Below are 22,888 nucleotides of genomic sequence, written 5' to 3' on the forward strand. Positions count from 1 at the left end.
TCTAATTATAAGCAACACTGCAATAAATATTGTGCATGTGCATTTTAATATTATTGGAGGTATATCTTTAGGGTAAAGTCCTAGAAGTGAAATTGCCAGGTTGAAGGGTACCTGCATATGCAGAAAAGCCGTTTCCCTTCATTGGGATGTACCACTTTGCGTTACTGCTAGCAATCTATGAGAATGCCTGTTTTCGGGCCGGCCGAGTGACTCAGTTGGTTAAGAGCTTGCGCAAGAGTGCGAGCTCTGAGCAACAGCAGTTCGATGCCCAGCCTGAGCTGAGTTGCCGCTGAGCTGCCAACAGGTGGCAGGATGACTCAGCTAAAAAAAAAAAATGCCTGTTTTCAAACAGCAACAAAGCAATATCAAGCTTTTGAATGTTTGCTAATCTGATGGGTGAGAAACTGTATTGGCATCGTTCTTTTAAATAGCTTTGTTGAGGTAGAATTTACATCTAGTAAAATTTACTAATTTTAGGAATATAGTTTGATAACTTTGCTTAACCCAAGGTCACAAAAGTTCCTGCTAGAATCTAATAGTTTTGGTTCTATGTTTATCTCTGCAATCCATTCAGAGTTGGTTTTTGAGTGTGATATGAGATAGGGGTTGAGAGTCATTCTTTTCTCACATAAACATTCCTTTGTTCTAGAATCACGTAGTGTAACAAGCACCTTTCCCCACTGAATTGTCTGTGAAGTTTTTTCAAATATCAAGTGACCATAAATGTGAGTCAGTTTCCATTAGTGTCAGATTGCTGTTAGCTCCAAGTTATTTGTGTGTATGGATGCAATTGAGTTTTGCATATTAATTTTATATCTTGCTAGCTTGTGAATTTTTCATTGCGTTAGCTTTACCATTGATTCTCTAGGGTTTCCTGAATTACTATTAATATTATGTCATCTGCAAAATGCTTTTTTCTTTTCTAATTCATATGCCCCTAGTTGCTTTTCTAGTCTAATTGCATTGTATTTTTTGTGCTGTTTTTATCAGGTGTAGGCATCAAAAGTTATACTTGCTTCAAGAAAAGAATTTGGAAATTTTCTTTCATTTTTTTTATACTCTGAAGCCATTTCTGTAGGTTGGGATTGATTGGTTAATTTCTCCTGTGAAACCATCTGGCCTGGACCCTTTCTTTAGGGTAGTTTATAGATAACTTGATTTCTTCTATGGAAATGCATCTATTGAGCTTTGTATCTCTACGGAGGTCAGTTTTGGTAAACTATATTTTCTAATAAAACCTTTTCTTTTAATAGGTGAGTTCATCTTATTCATGTTAATTAAGATGACTGTTATGTTCAGTCTCAATTCTGTCACATTGTCTTTGTTAAAATTACTGAGTACATTATATTTACTGCATTTCTTTTCATCACGTATCCCATTTGCTTTTTAAAACATACTACTTTTCTATTTAGGGAGGTCTGTGTTTTCATTCTATAGGTTACATTTTTATTATTACTTTTTATAATGAAATCCTCTCTATTTTTACCTAATCTTTTTACTATTTGATGTCAGTTTTATATGATATTCATTGACTACTACCCTTTACTTACAGAGCAATCATATTCTATTTTTCCCTATCCTCTCATTTTTTAAAAATAAATTGCACCTTTTGCTTTGTGCCAGATATATATTGTTTTTAAGTATTCTTTTACCCGTGAACTCACTCTCATTTTAGTCTAAGCTATAAAATAACATATATGAAGTGCTTAATGTTGGGAAACTCTTGACAAATTTATTCCAGAGATTTTGGGTCTGGTGAAACTCATCCTGTCCTGAAGTCCTCAGGAATACTACATGTGTGTGTACAGGATTCCACACTGTATTTCTGTGGCCTTGATATCTGAATGTCAGCTTAGCTGTATACAATATCCTTGGTTTACACTTTCTTTAGCTTCTTGAAAATGTTATTCAACTATTGCCTTACTTGGTATGTTGTGTTGAGAAGACTGGCCATTGTAAATTATTTGATCTTTTTACTTGGAGGCACTGTGCATTTTTTTCTCCATCTTTAAAGTCTAATAGTTTTACTGGATATGTCCTAAAGTTGATCTTTCCAGATCAAACTTCCCCAGTACACAATAATAATTCAGTCCATCTTTTATTTCTGGGAAGTTTTCTTGGATTATAGTTCTAAATAGGAATGTTTTTCAGTTGTTTTGATTTACTTCAAGAAACTCCTTTATTTCTTTGTTTCATTCTCATTTCCCTGGTTATTTTTCTGATTTTCTTCAGTGCCTTTTTGTGTGACTATATTCTTCCTTGGGCAACTTGTAATTTAGTTTTCATTTCCAATATGATTTTGCTTTCTCATTTTCTTTCTTTCCTAAACAACTTTCCTTATCAACTCTCATTTCATTTCTTCCTGTTTTTTTGTCAATTTCTATTCTAAGTGTTTTAAAGACAAGACCTTCCCTTCCATACCATGATTTTTGTGGTGTATCCTCTGCCTGGAATACTCTTCCCTTTCTATGTCTGGTCCAGTTCATGTGTCACCTTTTCTATAAAAAGCCTCCTTATCCCTCAGCCAGAATTAGATTTTCTTCCTCTAAATAAAATGGTTAAAACGAATCATTTCCGCCTCTTCCTCAGCACCTAGTATTTCTTCTATTATTTATAATAATGATCATAATAGTTAATACTTCTTGAGTGTTATATGTTATACACATTTATAATATTCATATGAGGTTCATTAATACTTCTTACACTCTTATGAGAGATCCTATTATCAAACTCATTTTACAGATGAAGAGGTTGAGACTTAGAAAGGTGAATTCGTTTGACCAAGGTCAAATGCAAGCAAGAGGCAGGGTCAGGGGATAAACCTACACAGTCTAATCCAAAACTCTACGCTACTCCTTATGCCAATTCAACTTTTATCGTGTAAGATTCATTGTTTATTTTTTTAATCTATGTCTCATTTTCTACTGAATCTTATTAAATTCTGACACAGATTAGTCTTAGATTATTATTCTTGTAGATCTGACCTTCCTTAGTTACAGAAACTAATCCATTCAGATAAATAAAAACAGGAGGGCCTTATATGGAAAAGCAGGTATTGCTAGAATAAGAAAGCAAAAGTGCTATTTTTCTTTATATTCATGTCTTAATCAGCCCGTAATGTGATTATTATTTTATCAAGTATGCTTTTAAGTTCCAAACATTTAGGAGAAAAGAAAATATTAATTAAATGTAGGGGAAAAAAAAACACCTTCTAATTTATTCTACCTGTAAAAATTAACAAAGATTTATAAATGTCCATTTTGAGGAGGCAAAGAAACACTAAAGTGTAAAAAGGCCAGACAATACAAACTGATGAAGGTACTGAAGATACAGAAATAAAAGAACTAAAAACTCATAGCAACCAAAGTACAAAAATACTTAATGAAACGGGGGTCTGAAAATTGGCCAAAAAATAGAGGGCTTTTAAAAACGTTTTATTTGGAAATGACTTCAAATGTACAGAAGAGTTACAAGAATAGGAAAAGTACAAAGAACATCCTCATATACCCTTCACCAGATTTACCTAATTCACTAGTCACCCTTGGCCAACATGTTCATGAGTGAGAAATAAAACATTGTTGTGAGCCAATGATATTTAAAGGCTGCTGTTGCTGAGAGTTTGCATATTCTCAATCTCTGTCATACACTCACACACACACATGCACACGTGCGCACATGTATATATGTGTGTATTACACATAAATAAATAGACATACCCATCTTTTGTCTTAACCACTTGACGGAAAATTACATACATCATAATGGCTCTATACCCCTACAAACTTCAGGGTTTCATAAGTATAATATTCTTTTACATGCCATACTAAAGTTACCAAATTTAGGAAATTTAACATTGATTCAATACTTTTATTAATGCTGTTGTATTCCAATTTTGTCAATTGACCCAATAATACCCTTTATATCACTTTCCCCATCCAGTGCAGGAGGAGCCAGTGTACGGTCAGGTATTGTACTTAGTTTTCATCGCTGTTTTGCCTCTTTTAATTTGGAACCTTTTTTCACCTTTCTTCTATTTTTTCATGGCATTGACATTGTTGAAGAATACAATTCTTTCTCCCTACAAACACACACCATACACCTTTTTTAAAAAATAAACTGTTCCTCATTTTAGGTTTGTATGATGTTTCCTCATGGCCAGATTCAGGTTATACATTCTCAGCCGTAATACTAGAAGGTGCTGTTTTGTCCTTTTCAAGGTATCACATTTAGAGTCACATTTAGTCACTTTTAGAGTCACACATGTGCATCTGATAGCAATTTTTAGCACCAGTGACGGAGTTGCCTGATTTCACTACTATATAATTATTATTTATCCTCTTGCAATTAAAAAGCAGTTTCTAGAGAGCTACTCTAAAACCATGTTAATATGTAAATATTCTGCTCTTCATCAAAATTTTCCCCTAGATTTAGCATCTGATGATTCTGGTCTGACCCAGTCTTTACTAAAACAGATGCAAAATGCTAATTCCCCAAATCTGGCAGCCTCTCTGCAGTTACCAGTCAGCACTCCGCAGTCTACAACAAGCAAGGGCCCTCCTCTCTTCTGATTAATTCATCTATTTACTAATGGTGTGAACGCTTGAATTACTTATTTTTCAAAGGTTTGTAATTCATTACTGTATTTAATGATTTTGGTGCTCCAGTACTTGCAGATTTGGCCAGTGGGAGTCCCTTCAAGCTGGTTTCTTGTGATATGCTCCCATCATTTTGAGCACTTCCTTGTTTTCTTGTATTATATGTTCCAGGCTTCCAGGCTCACCTTGTACTTACCCGCCCCCCCCATCCTGAAGTCAGTCATTTCTTCAAGTATTCTGAATTCCTTTTAATGGGGAATGGTCTCTGAACGCTTAGATATGCTATTGGGGTGTCTGCTTCGTGATTCTTTCAGTTGACAGAGCTAGGGACACACACACACACATACACACACTAACATGCACACACATACACACGCCTGCCCACAAATGTAGCTACACACATATATACATATATGCATGTGCATATATATTTTTATATGCATATATATATTTTAGAAATGATGGATTCACAATGATACTTCCAAATCCAGTCCATCCCACAAAATTCTTTCTTGACTTCATCCTAATTTCTATGTCTTTGCTTTTTCATTGAGACTCTGGCCCTCAACCACAATTAACACATTTGCTGAGACCGATTAATACATCTTAAAATTGTTTCAGAATTGCATTGATCATACCCCTAAAACAACAGAACAAAACAAAACAAAACGTACTAAAAAAGGTTCAGGATTTGTTTACAATTCTTTTCCAACTCATCCCCAACCTCTTAAAGATTGAACACAAATCCTGTGTTCATAAGTTACTTGAATTGGTTCTTTCTTTTGTTTCCCATTAGCATGGTTATGGTATTCACTTGAAATATATATGCATTCATTTATTTCAGTTTGCTTATAGTTTTAAGTTCATTTTTCCATTTCCTATATTTATTGATTTTTAACATGGTTTTTGAATGTGTAGAATATTAAAGTCAAAATAGGCTCTCTTTGTTGCTAACCTTGCTATTATTTATTAATATGTTTGTGCCCTTGTTTCTAAAATGTGATAATACCTGTCTTGTAATTTGTTCATAGAACTTGACAGTTTAAGAGCCTAAAACTGTCAGTAGGTTCCTAAAGAATAATAGTTTTGATTTGTATTCTTTATTCATTATTACTAAAGGTCCAGGAACATCAGGGAACCATGGACAGATGAAAGTGTTAGGAATTACATTTGGGGGGTATTTCGGGGCCAAAGCATATAGGCACTTGAATACCAATCTAAGATTTTAGGCAATGGACTGCCATTGAGGATACTTGATAGGGGCTGGGGTGGGGGGGTAGGGCGGGGTGATGATTAACTTGTTCCATCTGTAATCTGATCTCTCTCTTTCCTTCACACTCCACATCCAACTTGGTCCTACTTTTTTTTTTTTATAAGATTTTATTAGGGAATTGGGGGAGGGAAACAGTGTTGGGGAATTGGGGAAAGGGACCAGCCAAGTTGTTATTCTTTAGTCTTCGCTGTGGAGGGCACTGGTTACCATCTGGTTTCCCGTCGGCAGCTTGTGGCCTCTAAGCTCAAGGTGCTGTGTTCAATCTTAGTTGCGGGTGGGCATAGCCACCGTCCCATCTGGGAGTTGAACCAGCAGCCTTGTTGTTAAGAGCACATGCTCTATCTACTGAGCCATCAGGGCAGCAGCTCAGCTCAAGGTGCCAAGTTCAGTCTTAGTTGCGGGCGGGCATAGCCCACCATGGAACAGGCAATCTTGTTGTTACACCAGCTGAGCCATCCTGCCACCTGTTGGCAGCTCAGCGACAGCTCAGCTCGGGCGCAGTGTCACTGGCCTATGTGGGAATCGAACCGGCAGCCCTGTTGCTCAGAGCTCGCGCTCTTAAGCCAACTCTTAACCAGCTGAGCCACTCGGCCGGCCCTGGTCCTACTTTTAAAAATTGCAGTATTTTACCCCTTTTCACCCCTTCCATCGCTGGCCTAGCCGTCATCCTCTCCTGCCCATGTTGCCCTTACAGCTTCCACCAGGTCACCATGCTTTTATATCCCCCTCCGCACTCCCAACACAGCCTAAGCTGAACACAGCACCCAGAAATATCCTCTTAAAAATTAAGTAGAGCTCTCCAGGGCTTTCCATCTCACTCAGAGTAAAAGTCAGACTCCTCCAAGTAGAAGCCTACAGGTGAATGTCAGCGCCTACAGGAGCCTCCCTGACCTGCCATGTTATCCCCCGTCCCCACACGCTTCTTCCAGTAGTGCCGTCATCTCTTACTGCTCCTCCCGCCTCGGAATCTGCAGCTTTGTTGACCTCTCTGCATCATCACCCCACTAACTAACGCTCCAGCTCTCACTGTATGTGAAGTTTTGGGGGTACTGTTGATGGCTTTTTTACATGTTATTATACTTGTTATATTTTTGTATGTATATCCCCCCCCAACTGGAGGGTAAGCTTCAGGAGGGCAGCCATCTTTGATTTGTTCTTGGATTTATCTTAGAACAATAACTGACACAGAGTAGTGACTCAATAACGATTTGGCGAATGCATGAAGGGACGAATGAAGAATACGCTTTACAAAGATTCATTAATAGCAGTTCAGGAAGTAACTGAAGAAGAGATAAAAGGCTTTTGTAATAGCCTAGACCCGCACTGTCCAATGAGAAATATATTGAAAGACACTCATCTATTGTTAATATTCTGGTAGCCATATTTTAGAAAGAGTTAAAAGAAACAAGTAAAATTATTTTAAATATATTTTGTTTTAATCTAATATATTTTAAATATTTTGACATGCAAAATATTAAAAATTCATTAATGAGATAGTTTTACATTCTCTTTTCATACTGTATCTTTAAAGTCAGTATTATTTTACACTCACAGCACACCTTAATTTATACACCAAACTTTCACTGGAAATACTAGATCTGTGTTTAGATTCAACAAGATTTACAAGTGGAAAAGTAGGTTCATATACCCAAATGTGCCAATAGTTTAAAAGTTTCCAATAACTGAAATGAATACCAAAAGTCTTTTTGTATTAATATTTATATCCATATTGACAGAACTTTTTTATGTTTTTAGAAGACTGAGGCAAAATCATTTCAAAACTGCATGTTTTCAACTTGATATTATTAACATCAAATTCAGAGTATTGCATATATTGAAAGCAATTCTAAATTTATTAACATTAACTAAGCATACTCAAAAGTGTTTTAAGTTTTTGTAACTAATTTGTATGACATTATCAGTAGTTAAAATCTGCATATTGATTTATGGTAGAAAATATGTGTAATTATTGATTTATATTATGAGAAGTTTCAATGTCAGTATAAATTATTAGACTAGTATAGCTTCACAAATAAGCTTTCCCTGTCCTTGGAGCTTCAAATTTAACTTATTCATGTGCAATGTGTTATTGGTAATGAAATATAAATCATGCTGCCATTTTTGTCTTTAATTATTGAATGTTAAGCAAGTATTCTTATTGTTCTAAGAAAATCTTGAATTGGAGTTCAAAGCACAGTAAATTTTTATAAAGCTCTTCCACAACTCAGCCAGAGAGCACTGGCAAAGAACATGAGATCATTAAATTCATTTTCTTCTAAACTAGCGAAGATTCATAGAATTTGCACTTGTATACCAAGTAAGGTTAACAACTGTATCCATGATGTTTTTCATACAGTCAGCTTCAGGAAACTGAGCACAGATTTTTTCCGATAGTTGTCATACAATGGAATGAAACAATAAAGAAAACAGCCTCTTGTTTGAAAGTGTCCGTAAATCTGAATTTTTGGTCCAACATACATAGCTGGAGCACGATCTCTTATAATAAAAACTTTTTGAAATTATCCAGCTGAAACTCTTCCTTGACAGATGCAAAAGAGTTAAAATATCTATGCCACAAGTTTGATCTTTTTAGGCTTCACATTGACACTTTTTTGTTGTAAATTTGGAAGTCCTTTAAGACAGTATGTGCCTGAAGTATGAATTGAGTAGTGTCTCTCTCATATCACGTGGCTCACCTAAAGCTGAAGAAAGGGACTTGTAGTTTTTCAAATTTTGAATCAGTTCATCATTGATATTGTTAGAAATTTCTTGTATTCTGTGGGCATTTGTGTTGTGACTTAATTGAAGATCTTTTCTTTTTTATAAAATATTTTCTTCTAATCTTTTATCATAACTGAAATTAGCATATCAGTCTAAAAATGGTTTACTCTTTATGAAGAAAAACCTTTGCCAAAGTTACAAATGATGAACATTTACTTCAGATTTCAGGTGACTAATTTCATTGGTCCTTATTTGACTGCTAAGAGAAAACTTAACAAATTCACCATGCATTTGCACAAATCTCTTAATATTATTCACTTTTTATGTGTTTAAAAACTTTTTTCCAACAAACAGCTTTGCAAATTGCAGTTGCATTCCTCGTGAACTTACCTTCTTTTAGTCTGTTTTTATGATCCTGCTTAAATAACTAATTCATGTCTACTTTTTTCTGCATTAACAATATTCCTGTATTTTAAATTTAAAAAAAAATTTCAATACCTTCTTTTTAAATACAAAAGTCATTTAATTATATTCTAATTAAATAAGTATTTCAATTTAATTACCAATTATGATTTACATATGTATTACTGTAACTCATGCTGTCTGCGTAAAATACTCAGAAGAGCACACTGTTACATTGGTGTATAAAATTTTATTTTGAAATTAATTGATTCATTAACAGTAACCAGATGAGTCATGTATTTATGTATACTCAAATGATTCACATGCCTGACACATATACCACAGTTCAACAATATAAAACAGATTAAAGTGAAATACAATTACACAACAGTAAAGTTTTGTGTAATGGAAAAATATTTTACACTTCTTAAGTTTTCTCATTTAAATGCAAACTAATAAAAATTAAATGAAAATTAAAACTTCAGTTTTTTTAGTCGACTATATGTTAGGTGCCCAATAGCCACATCTAGCTAGTGGCTGCTGCCTTGGCCGGTGCAGACCTACAGCTCTCCATCCTTGCTGCTCGGAGTGGCTCAGGACCAGCAATGTCAGCAGCACCTGGAACTTAGAAATGTAGAGCCTCAGGTCTGACCCCAGACCTCCTGAACCAGAATCTGCATTTCATAAGTCCTTGGGTGACTTATGTGCACCTTAACATTTGAGAAATGCTTGTCCAAATAATAGACAATGGAGGACTGAATTGCTAGTGGCAACAGAACTCTACCAGAGGGGTCTGCGTGAAAGATAATGTGAAGGTGAAGTCCACCAGACTTAACAGTGATAGAATGTGCAGTAATAATCAGAGTGGCAAGGCTTTGTAATTGGGTCATTGAGAGGCTGCAATGGTGCAACTAACAAAATAGGAAAAATGAGATTGAGAGTAAAGATGTTTTAATTCATAGTATTATTTAATGTATGTCTTCCAGTTTTAGCAAAAATAATTATAAATATATGGATATATATGTGTTTACAAACCCGCATGTATGCATACTAATACAGCCTCTTCATTTCAGAAGCACACATTTGCAATAAAAAAATATACTGCCCAAAATCAACCCAAAAATGTCCATTTTTTTTAGCATATTGACCATGCATACCATCAGCTTCTCTGATTTATGTACAATGTTATTATTTCAGTGATACAGACTTAATGAAAGAGTTCCTATGCTTTAGTAAAAATAACTACCTCTCCATTTTTTCAAGGATTACTATATTTTTTTCACAATTAGCAAAAGGGTCTTTAAAATTATAGGTAGAAAGTGTGTATAATTCTTCTCTTAAAAACTTTTAAAACCAGAAACTTGAGTTGTATGAAATTTGGCAAAATTTCTTCCCCTCTTTTTGGTATCCTTTTGAAGATCTTGACATGAAATCAGTAGAATACTAATAATTATACCATGTAAGTCCTTTGAATACATAATTAATCTAATTATTAAAACACTGTTAGATTGATTTTCAATTTATTTTACTATGATGGTTACCAAAGGGAGAAGAGGACACAGCTTGATATCCTTTGTTCACTCATTTACAAACTTTTAATAGAATTATTTTGAGACATAATGATCCTGATCCTAAAAACAGAATAATCCCCTTTTGAAGGTACATTAGCTATTTTAAATTATAGAAATTAATTTACCTTTACTTATTGTATGACCCAAAAGAAAGCAAAGAAGAACGAAAAGAGAGGGAGAAAAGGGGAATTGGAAACAGGAAGGGAGAGGGAGGAAAGAATTATAAAACAAAAGAACAAACTGTTAAGGGATCCTTTTCACTGGAAGTGTAAGGTACATTTCAACTAGACTTGGCTACCAGAATACTTTACTCACTGTTTTGTAAAGAATTGGCTATACTGCTCTCTAAAATCTAAGTAGTTTTGATGAGTTTTTATTCCTTACAGAATAACCCAACTTTACTGTTTAAAATCATGAGCACAATTTCCGATGAAATTATACTTCTTGTTATTTTTTTCTTCAAGTTCTAACAACTTTTAACAGGCATGGGCTGTCTTCTAGCAACTTCCTTTGATCAACATTTTTCTCAAACCTGCTCTCACACTTAAGTTGTTTTTAAAGCCTCTTTCACCAGTGTTATGACCTAAGGCAGCAGTGATGGGTGAACAGTCAAAAGCCAAAATAGTTAGCTTGTCTGAACCAGTCTTTGCCCTAAAGAAACACGGGAAATTGTTCATTTGGCAACTTCTCTGGGTTCAGATAAGCCCAGCTGTAGTTGGCCTCACCTGTGCAAAGGTTGGGTTGAATGCTTGTGGAGGACATGAAGTCTTGAGGCAGAAATGTAAGGTCAAATCAGCACAGGATTCTCTGTGGACAGTTGAGGTTGAACATGAACTTGGTTACAGCTGCTGTAGCTGGCCTGTGAGCTATCTTGGTTTATGGATTAAACAACAAAGGAAACTTTAAGGAAAGAATAAATATACTATCTTTAAAATATACTGTCTTTAAAAGGAACAACAGTATATGATTACTAAAGAAGTAGTCATGTTTTTACACTTTCAGAGATTGTGTTTCTTTGTACATTTATTAAAGACATAGTAAAGTTTTTAATTTTTAGAGCTGATAGGAGATTCCACATCCTTTTTATTCATCTTTAGTGGTCTAAACTTTTTATAGTATTTCAAGATAGCACTAGTAAATAGTCTAAGATGCCAGTCTCATTTTCAGAAGGAAAAAGAAGAAAAATACATATATTTGATTTGTCAGTCTTTTCTGTTCTCAAAGTATGTAATAAAATGTTCCGATGTTTCCTTTTCAGATGGTCACCTGTGACCTCAGGATATCAACATTTATTTTCTTTTAAAAACCCTCTTTACAAGGATGCCACATGATACTCTTATATAGCCACAGCCACCTCCCACCAGGCCCCCTTCCCTAACACCTAGCAACCACTAACCTGTTCGTATCTCTGTAATTTTGTCTTTTCAAGACTGCCATATAAATGTTATCATAGAGTATGTCACTTTGGCGGAGTGGCTTTTCCACTGGACATAATTCCCTCGGGACCCATCCAGGCGATTGTGTATATCCATAGGTGGTTCCTTTATATTGTGCAGTGCACATAAAACTGGTGAAATCTGATTAAGCCTGGTGGCTTATATCACTCAAGTTTCCTGGTTGTGATAATTCTGCTATAGTAATGCAAGATATAACCATTGGAGGAGACCGAGTGGAGTACAGGGAAACTCTGCATTATTTCTTACAGCTGTGTTTAATTGGCGATTATCTTGATATGGTTTTTTAAAAGAAAAGAAAGCCTCTTTGAGAAAAGAAATTATGAAGCTCTTATAATGCTGCACAGCCACCTGAGTGGAGAAACTTATTAAACAAAGTTGGTTGGGTTTATTTTTCAACATTAATCCTCTTTATGTGAATCAAAAGAAATGACCAGTGTATCCTCCAACGTTCGACCTGGCCCAAGAAACTGCCCACGTTAAAGACAGTTTGCTTGGAAAAGGAACACGAAGACAGCCAGCTGGCATGGCCGTTTGCACAGACAGCAGCCGTATCTAGTGATTCAGTGGAGGTGAATGCAGCATTCTAAACAAGCATTGGCAAACACAGATCCCCGTTTCCCACTAGGAGAAATCTCCCATTTCCCAATGGTAGAGAAGCTCTTATCATTTTCAGAATTCTGAGAGAAGTCATTCTTCTATTCATACTATCAAACCCATTTTAATTGTGTTAGATTAATTAGAAGCACAGAATTTTCAATGGTGGAATTTAGAAGGGAGCTGATCTTACTCTTCATAGAAACCTTGCAGTTCATTTGATTACAGTATTTTCTGTAGATGGTTGACTTATGCATAGTTAGAACTGATGTTAGGGCTCTGGGTTTCATACCATGAGACATTTATATTTTATTTTCTGGCTGTTCAGGGACCACATTCAGCATTCTTATATCAATTGTGTCACACATACCCATAGTAACTTATAAGGGAGACGTGGCAAGGGAATTTAAGAAACATTTAGTTAATGCTTATTTTGTATGGATGCGCTGTGAAAGCTAGACATACTCTCTACAAGGAGCTCTCAATATAGTAAGAAGAAAAGAAAAATAGAGCAAAACCATTCCTTCCAACAAAGCATTTCAGAATAGGTTTCCTATAGCTGGTAAGTTGTCGCAGACATCACTGTATTCCAAAGTAAGCATTTCTCCCTCTAATTTTCTTTATTTAACTAAAAACAAACAGATACAAATTTCTAAAATTCCATTAGTCAGTTGCTAAGAGAGCACCTTGCAAGGGTGTGTTTTGAACGTCTCTGTGTTAGAGCAATATATATTAATTTGGCTGACAAACTAGTAAATTTTACCCAAGGAGGAAGTAGTGATAAGGCAGTTGATACTATAAAACTCTTATCTTGGCAGTTTACTATGTGAGAAACACTTTTGGTATTCTTCCATATGGGACCCATGACATTGTGTTAAATGATTTATTCACAGGCTATTTTAGAATGAAAAACAAGACTTCTCTAGTAATACCTAACTAACCTTACATGTATAAATGACCCTATTTGAAAATATTATACCGTGATTCATTGTCATCCATGTTACTTACCAGAGACTGTCTATGACCATGGGTTTCAAATTAAATTGTGAATTCCGTCCCATTCTTCAGTATTGAAAGCAGCTGACTTCCTGATATGGCTGGCAGTGCCATTCTGCCCCCCTGACCATATATGCCCCTTATGCCATCTGTATCCCCTTGCCATTCCTGCTTTTCCTGTATTCTTAACTAGTAACTTTTCCCTTTTCCCTCCATCATTTTATATGCTAGTTAGTAACCCTGTTTCTACCAAATCTATGGCAGATATTTTCACCTGCATGCAAATTTCCTTTGTAATTTTTTTCAGAGTAATTTAAACACAGGGGTGTTTGTGTTGTCAGATCTTTTTCTTGGTGATTTCTCCTTTTTAAAAACTTCTTAAAAGTTCATTCCTAGCTAGATTTCAGACACATGTGTATGTTGTTTTCCTCCCATGTCTGTCTGTACTGAACCCATACAAGAAATTATTTTGTTTTGATTATGGAATGAGATGAAGCCCTACACTTTACACTTCTTACCCTAATAGCTTGTAGTCACAACCATGTTACCGTTTTGTGATATCTCTATTATCATAGATTAAATTCTTATATAATCTAAGGTCTGTTTGGGGCATCTGGTCTTTCCACGATTTTGTCAATAAATACCTATTGGGTGGATGAATGTGTTATCTAACTGTCCTTTGCCCAGTACCAAATATTGTAGCTCTATAAATGCCTTAACCTTGGGTCATGTCCCACCTTCTTTCTTTCCTTTCTTGTTGTTATCTTTTTTTTTTTTTAATTTGTTTACTAGTTATCACTGATTTTTTTTCTTCCAGATCAACTTAAGAGTCTTATTTATTATTTAGATCTTATTATATCTAGATTCAAATTTAGAAATCTTGGTCAATTTCCTCCAAAACAAATAAAATTTGATAAAATTTTTATTCTGATTGTATTAAACCTCTAAAGGTTAATTTAGAAGGAATACATTTCTGTTCTGAAGCGAGATTTCCCTTAAAAGCCAAACTTCAGATGAATTCTAAATGTTTAATAGGTGAAAAGGTAGCCTATGAGCTGTATCAGGCTTCCATGAACAGAACAGGGGTTTTGATTGTTTGTTTGTTTTTTGTTTTTAAATATGTTTTGGGGAATTGGGGGAGGGGAACAGTGTTGGGGAATTGGGGAAGGGGAACAGCTAAGTTGTTGTCCTTTTGTTCTTTGGTCTAGTTGTGGAGGACGTTGCTTCACTGGCCCATGTTGGTATTATCATTGCGCTCTTCCCAGCTGAGGCAGTCGCTTACCGGCCATTGGACGACTGCTCATTCACTAAACTAATGGTAGCTCACAGCAGTTACCGCCGGCTGCCAGCCGCTCACGCTGGCTGCCGGCCACTCATGGTAGCTCATGGGCAGCTCACTGCAGCCTACGCTGTCCCTGTCCACTCAGGGCAGCCCAGCTCCAGGTTGAGCTGTTGTTCACCATCTTAGCTGTAGAGGGTACACCATCACTGGCCCATGTGGGATCTGAACCGACGGCCCTGCTGCTCAGAGCTGGCATCCCAAGCCAACTCTTAACCAATGAGCCACTCAGCAGGCCCAATGAACAGGGTTTAAACTCTGATTAGGAAAAGAAATTTACAGTCCCATAAGTGTTCCCTTTTGGTGCATTTGTAACCAGAATTAGAGAAGTAGGAACATAGTTTTTCTTTTATGTCAACCTTCACTAAACTAAAAAATACGTGTTCAGGGTTAAATATATTGTCAAAATAGGATTTTAATAATTAATAATTAATAATTTAATAATTTAATAATTAATAAATATGTCTTGCACAAGTTCACATGGTAACTTGTATGCCTGACTGTGATTAGGGACTGCTGTTTATAAACAGAGATTGAAAATCGTTTCTTGGATTTTCTTTGATGGTTCAGAGGCAAAACTCAAAATTTTGCACCTTCTGGAGAATGAGGCAGCTGCAGGTGAAGAACTTGACAGCTCTTGGGAGGGTTAATGAGAGCTAATTATAATTTGATTGACCTGCTTTTCCTCCCAAAAGCTTAACCAAATGTTCCTTTGCAAAGTGAGGATTTTGCTTTTTCATACAAACTAAAGAAAATCTTTGTTTCTTGGATTTACAAATATATATTACTTCTACACACTTCACAAAGAAGTGTCACCACATAAATCATAGAACCAGGGATACGGGTGGGATTAGAAAAGACCTTCAAGACTACATATTCCTTGAGACTATCTGCTATATTAACTTCTGATGGAAAAATGTAATTTTAGGGAAACATAAACTAGTGTGCATAATTTTTAAATCTTAAATTTTTTTATCTATTTAATGAAAAACCAACAAATAAAATTGTCAAACACAATAAAGTGTAACTGTCTTCTTTTTCCAACCTTGATATTTTCTTCATTTCACTTGGTTTTGATATAATCTCATTTGCTTGATAAATACTATAAAAGGATTTTTGTTTAATTTATATATAAAGGGAGTCTAATGAAATAAGTTACTTTTAATTATGTGGTATTTTTCATAGCATGATTTATGATTATTATAATTATTTAAATGAATTATAGTTCTATTAATATTCCCATAAAGTTGAAACCTTTTATCAAGAACTTTCCAATGAAACCTTCTTACCTAATAAAGTTCTCTAGGGCAATTATTATAATATATGAAAAACAAAATAGTCATTTTCACTGTTTTTCAACTTGGTTATGTTTATGTTAAGTAGAGCACCTGTTCATATTAGGTAGGGTTTTTACTCTTAGCATATGTTTTAATTTGAGCAGTCAAGAAGACCCTTTGATTCTAGAACGTTAGGTAGTAAAATATTTAATATTTTAAGGACAGTTCAAGATAGCAGTAGGAAACATCAAGTAGAATGTGATTAATTGCAAACAACAGGTATTATGAAATATAAAAGGAAGGAAAAATAATGGTAAGTTGAAGTGGTCTGCAAAGATTAGAGAAAGTAAACTGTGAAGTAGATTTTGAAGGATAGATGAGAACTAAATAAAGAAAAAAGGAGAAAAATGTATATACCTAGTGGAAGGAATAATGTGCTCAGAAGCATCTTGGAGGCAGGAGAGTTTGAGCTGGGAAATTTGTAAGTTAATATACTCGGATACAATAATCATGTAAGAGAGTTAAATGTGCTAAGGCTGGAAAGATTGATTTGGACCAAGCAGTAGAGAACCTTGAAGCATGGAGATTGAGGATGTATTTTATTATGTACCGTTACAACACCATGTCCCATGTACTTAAGTTTGTTACCTAAGGTGGAATTGAGCAGTACTTTAGGATAATTGACGCTTCAGAAGTGTGCAGAGTACATTATTGTGAAGAACACAGTAGGCAGGGTGGTCACTTAACGTGATTTTCGTAGTACCTACATGTGAGCTGATAAAAGACGTGAGTCAGTGATGTAGTGGTGAGAATGGAAATTAAGGGATGGCTGCAAATGTACCATAAATGAAGACTTCCCAGTGCTTGATAAATGGTTAGGTAAGGAGATGGAGAAGTGAGCCGAATGTATGCATGGAGGAGGAGTAAGGAAAGTGAAAGGAGAGAGCACATATTGGAGGCATATATAAAGTTCTGTGGATTCATTTGCCCAAGTATGTCCATGCTTAAGGGATGAGTTGTAAATTCATTTATGAACATCTGCAAATTACTTTGAGGTCTTCCATTGAAAAGCATATTATACATATTTTACCAAATCCGATACACAAGTTAAGGAAACTAGATATAGCTTGCTTTTAAACACTTTTCCCTCTTCCTGTAGTAACCCTTAATCTTTTTCACAAGATGTGATGGGACCTAAACCAAGAAAGGTTTTCCAATGAGTGAATGTAGGAAGCTGATAAGAGAAGTATTCTTTTGGGCTCGGTAGCCTACGTTAACATTACACTAAAACATATATATCTCTCTGCAGTCTCCTTTTTCTCCTGTCAGCCATTGACATTTTGAAAGATTTACTGATTAGCTTAAAAATTACAGAACTTCTAAGGCTAATGATGTGCCAGCCTAATTACAAATGTGCAACTGCTGTTAGTGCTTTTTCCTTCTATTTTAAGAGCCATTACAAATCATCACTGGAGAAGAAAAGTTTTTACGTGATTGTTGCTAACATCAAAAAGACCTACACGTTATGCTTCAAACAACTTCTCTCAATTTCAATAACTGATATGACTAATTGAGTGCCTCAGGAAAGCCCTTAATGAATTATCTAGTCTAGCTCGCTAATCGCATAGGTGAATATGTATAGTTTTCAAAAGCAGTAAAGAGGAATGGGGAAAAACTAACAAGAACCGTAATAGTTTCTTCAGCCCTCTTGTGCGAGTTGCTTTGATCCTATGAAGTAGGTGTTGTTACTTCCCATTATACAAATGAACAGACTGAGTCTTAGAGAACCACACAGCGGGAAAATGAAATATACCCAGATCTCAGATTCTGACCGAGGTTCAGCTCATTCAGCGCTCATGTTTTTTATTGTATATCGTATTGCCTCATGGGGAGGAAGTGCTGTATGTAGAAAAACACACTCCATATTGTCTTTCACCTGAGCTTATACTCCCCTTCGTGTGGGTTTATAAGGCCCTTTGTCTCAACACAATCACATAGCCAATTCCAAGTATTTGTAGGCTTTAAAGGTTTTCATTAGTTTGAATTATATTTTCACAGAAGAATTTGGTCTGATTTTCCCTGAAGATTCATTGTGAAATTATGAGGTGGAAAATCCTCATTCTACAATGGGACAGTGTGAATTGAAGGCATTTCCTCAGTGTCACCAAAGAAAAGTTAAGTCAGAGACTTGACTTCATAATTCAAGTCCCTTTTAGTATATTTGCGTATAAGGCTTAGTATTACAAAGCATAATACTTACGTTGATTTTTCAGATTTACTATTCCATCTTAGTTCCTCTTTGATTTTCTAACTTTCTAAACTAAATTGATCTTTACCTAATACAAAGTAAGTCAGTGAACTGGCTGCAGTATTTGCCCTGGTAGGATTTCAGGCTCACAGTGAAGTAACTGGGAAAATTCTGGCTCAATTGTTACCGACATAGGAGGCTTTATTAGCAGACAGCCTGGGAGGAAAAGAAAAAATGAATTTATGTGACCCCGTATTACTAAATCTGCTGCTTATCTTTTCTTTACTGCTTCCTCTAAGAGCCATCACTTCAGTGCACTAATCTTTTAAACAGCCATTCAGTGGGAATTGGGCTAGAACTTTGCTAAGGGGTCACATGGACCAGCCTGACAGTTATACGTTTACAAAGGAAATAGCATGAATTTATTCAGCATCAAAACCTCTGCGTCTTTTCCCACCCAGCTGCACTTCACACTGCATTACTGTCAGTGCACTATCGTGGCTGCATGAATTCCATCCAGATTCTGCATTTAATTAACCAGCATTCTTTGAGCAAAAATAAAAGTGCTGTTTTTATAGAGGAATCAAAGCTGCACAAAGTGAGTGTGAAGGAGAGAGATTCTCAAATTAGTTATTCTTCATTGCATCTATGGAGAATTCTCTGCCCCTCCCCTTTCTCTTCAACGACAATGTATTTTTTTTCTGGCTTGATAGAATGGAAAATGGAGAATGATGGAGCTGTGTCTAATGTTTTTGAGTAGATTGTGTTGGCCACATCCTAGGCTCGTGTAGGGTTGTGCACTGATGTTATTATCTACAGGTAACTTTTTTTTTGTTTTTTTTTTTAGCATTTTCTGTAGTTGGAGAGGTACTTTAGCATAGTCGCCAAGAGCATGAGCTTTGTAACTAGACTGCCTGAGTTCAAATCCTAACTCAGCCACTTACGAGGTTTGTGATTCTGAGCAAGTTACTTAACCTTTCTGAGCTTCAATTTCCTATCCATTAAATAAAGATAATAATAGACATGCCTCACACAGCAGTATGCCAGTTAACTGAGCTGATCCATGTCAAACACTTAGGGCAGTGCGGGCTGGTACTAAGCCATCCTCACCCCTGGTGTGCACAGCAGTCTGATGTGAAACTTGATCCAGCTGTGACCCTGGTGACACTTGATACCCTGTGTCGAACTGACTGATGTGGCTAGGTAAACGTCCTTTTACTTCCCCAGCCATTTCTTCCTAAAAGTACCCTTTTATCACAAGACAATTACTTGAAAAATAAGGAAATAAAGTGGGTTGAATCAAGGGTACAGTAGCCGTTGGTTGGCCACATCTCTCCACCCTGCATCCTGCAGCCACATTTAGTTTTTTTAAAGCACTGTGTTCTCATATGCATTTCTGCTCAGAAGTCTTCAGGACTTCCCCAGATACAAGCTCCTTTGCCTGTGATGCAATTTCCACCAGAGCCCAGTCCTTCCCCTTCCTCTCCTCAGCCTTTTTGATCCATTGCTCCCTTGTGGGAAGCATCAGCTCAGTCAAAATTGATCTGGTGTCCTTTCTCAGATGTATCACATTCCTTCTCATCTCTCTTCCTTTGTTCACATTGTTCGTTTTGTCTGACATCCCCTACTCTCTTCGCTTATCGAAGTCATACCTAATGTTCTAAGCTGAGCCAGAAAAAGAAAGGTGTCTTTTATCTTCTTTGTGTTTTTTATCATGTAACATGATTGCCTGGATGCAGCAACTGCTAAGTAAAGGTTGTTAATGATGAAGAACTTTCCATCCTGTTAGCTCTACTTTCAAACTACCTTTGGAATCTAACCACTTCCCATTATCTCCACTGTTGTCATCCTCGTCCAGGCCATAATTAATTTTCGTCTGTCCCTTTTCCCCTCTCCCCACTCCATCTTTAACCACCCCCTACAGTCTACACTCAGCACAGCAGCAAAAATAATCCACTTAAAATTTAAGTCAGATCATATCATTTTTCTGCTCAAACCCCTCCAATTCCTTGCCATCCCACCCTGAGTAAAACCAAAGTCCTTGCAATGCCCTGCAAAGCCCCCTGAGCCCTGTCGCTGCACCCCAACCCCAACCCTTGCTCCTGTTACCACTCTGCCCTCATGCCCTACCACTCCCTTCTTCCTGTCCCCTGTCACTGTGCTGCTGCCACTCTGGCCTCCTCCTGTTCTCTGATGATGCAAGGCACAATCCCGTCTCAGGACCTTTGGCCACTCTGTTTCCTCAGCCCAGCAAACCCCGCCTTGGGAAATCTTCATGGCCCCATCCTTCCTGCAGGTCTCTGATCAAAGGTCTTCTCAATGAGATCATCACTGATAATCTCCAATTTACTGTGTCCCCAAACTCGAGTGTAAATTCTGGGGGTGGTAAGAGGGAGGATTTTTTTGTCTATTTTGTTTGGTGCTGTAACCTTAGTACCTAGAACTCGACACAAAATAAGTACTTACTAAATAGTTATTGAATGTATGCATGAAAATTTGATCCTTAAAAATATGTCCAGATTCCTAACCCTCTCTTCACTTCAGTTGTGCTTAGGCTGGTACAAAATCAAGTGTCCTATAATAGCTCCAAGAAAATTAAAATAGCCATAGTTGAATATTAGCCATGGCAATTGGAGCAGAAAGTTCCATTGCAGATAAAAGTGATTTCTGCATCAAGTAAAGAAAAATAAATGGTTTACAGTATAATAACTGCCATGTTAAGTTGCATTGGTATCCTGGGGGACTGTCGTTGACGCAGCACCAAGGCACATTTTCAGAGAGCAAGTGGTTGGCTCCGCCATCTTCTTCCTATGGTGGAGAATGTTGCTAATACATAATTTTATTTGTTTGTTTTGTCCTCTAGTGGCAGAGTAAAATAGGGAAAAGAACAGTAAGGTTGGAGTCGGGCATTAAATTCTGGCATTACGGCGTGTCCTCGGACAGGCTCTGTACCCTCCCTGAGCCTCTGTTTGATTACATATGAAATGATTTTTTAAAAGATTTTCATTGGGGAATTGGGGTATGGGAACAGTGCTGGGGAATTGGGGGAAGGGGAACAGACAAGTTGCTATCCTTTTGTTCTTCAGTCTAGTTGTGGAGGACGTTGCTTCACTGGCCCAAGTTGGCACCATCATTGCGCTCTTCCCGGGCGAGGCAGATCAGTCACCGGCTTCTGGACGGCTGCTTACTGCAGCTGCTGGCCGCTCATGCTGGCTGCACACGGTAGCCCATGGCAACCCACTGCCACAGGGGCTGCAGCCTATGCCGTCACTGGCGACTCACAGCATCTCAGCTCCAGGTTGAGCTGTTCAGTATCTTAGTTGTGGAGGGCAGTGTCACTGGCCCTCATATGTGGGATCCGAACTGGGGCCCTCTGGCATCCCAAACCAGTTCTTAACCATCGCGCCACTCGGCTGGCCCTATGAAATGATTTTTAATAATTCCTTTCTCTCAGTGTTGTTCTTAAAGTTAAATGAGAAGAAGACACGTGAATCACCTGAGGTGTAACGTGTGTTTCATAAAACGTCTTGTGACCATTGCATCGTATAGAAATAGCTATGTAGTTTGCTCCTGAATTCCACCGTTTGGCTTAAACTGAAAAGGAAAAGTAGCAGTGAGACCGATGTCTAGGAGTAAGCTCTGGCTCCTGGGGCTTGGACCCCGGAGAAATCCCACAATACTGTAAATCTCTCAACCGTATCCGATGAAGCTGCAAGAGCCTCCCTAGAACATAAAGCCTTACTACTAACTACTGGAGTTTTGTGGATGCCTCCTCTTTTTATCTTTTGAACCAATTCTTCTTCTTCCGTTTTCCCTTTTCAATTCTCGCCCACTTCCCTTATTTTCAAAATGTCATGCCAGGTGTGTGAAGCTGGTGATTCCATACTGAAAATTGTCTGATCCACAAAGGAAAAGCAAGATCAGGCAGCTACTCTATATCATAAAATAACATGAATATTCGTTTTCAAATTGAGATGACAGGAACACGTGTATATTGATTCAGTTTTGGAATTAGGACTTCAGTGGGGAAGAAAATATTTTGTCTAAACCACTGAACATGTGGTTTACAATTTTTACATGTTTATTTGTTTGTTTTCAATGGCATCCATTTGGAAATCCTTAGGAAGCCAAAGCGGTAGTTGAAGAAACAAGAGCCCTACGAAGTCGGATTCATCTGGCGGAAGCTGCACAGAGGCAGGCGCACGGGATGGAAATGGACTATGAAGAAGTCATCCGTCTGTTAGAGGCCGAGATCACAGAGCTCAAGGCTCAGCTTGCTGGCTATTCCGACCAAAATAAAGTAAGCACAACAGTCCCCCTCTTCTGGTTGCCATGGTTTCCTTGCCGCCGTTGTCATGTATCCTGTTTTCATTTTCTTTTCATCTGCACTTCTAAACTAGGTCAGTGTTAGTCTT

At 36.9% G+C, this 22,888-nt stretch overlaps 1 protein-coding gene across 4 annotated transcripts in view; it reads left to right on the forward strand.

Annotated features, from left to right (window-relative positions):
- Positions 1 to 22,888, forward strand: part of STXBP4 (syntaxin binding protein 4) — a 162,817-nt gene that overhangs the window by 55,167 nt on the left and 84,762 nt on the right. For all 4 annotated transcript variants that reach the window (XM_019660742.1, XM_019660739.1, XM_019660741.1 and 1 more), the window contains one exon: positions 22,597 to 22,773. In XM_019660742.1, coding sequence (XP_019516287.1) covers positions 22,597 to 22,773 — 177 coding nt within the window. The remainder of the gene's footprint in view (positions 1 to 22,596; positions 22,774 to 22,888) is intronic.

Source organism: Hipposideros armiger, unplaced genomic scaffold (genome assembly GCF_001890085.2).
Source record: "Hipposideros armiger isolate ML-2016 unplaced genomic scaffold, ASM189008v1 scaffold_327, whole genome shotgun sequence".
NCBI lineage: Eukaryota > Metazoa > Chordata > Mammalia > Chiroptera > Hipposideridae > Hipposideros > Hipposideros armiger.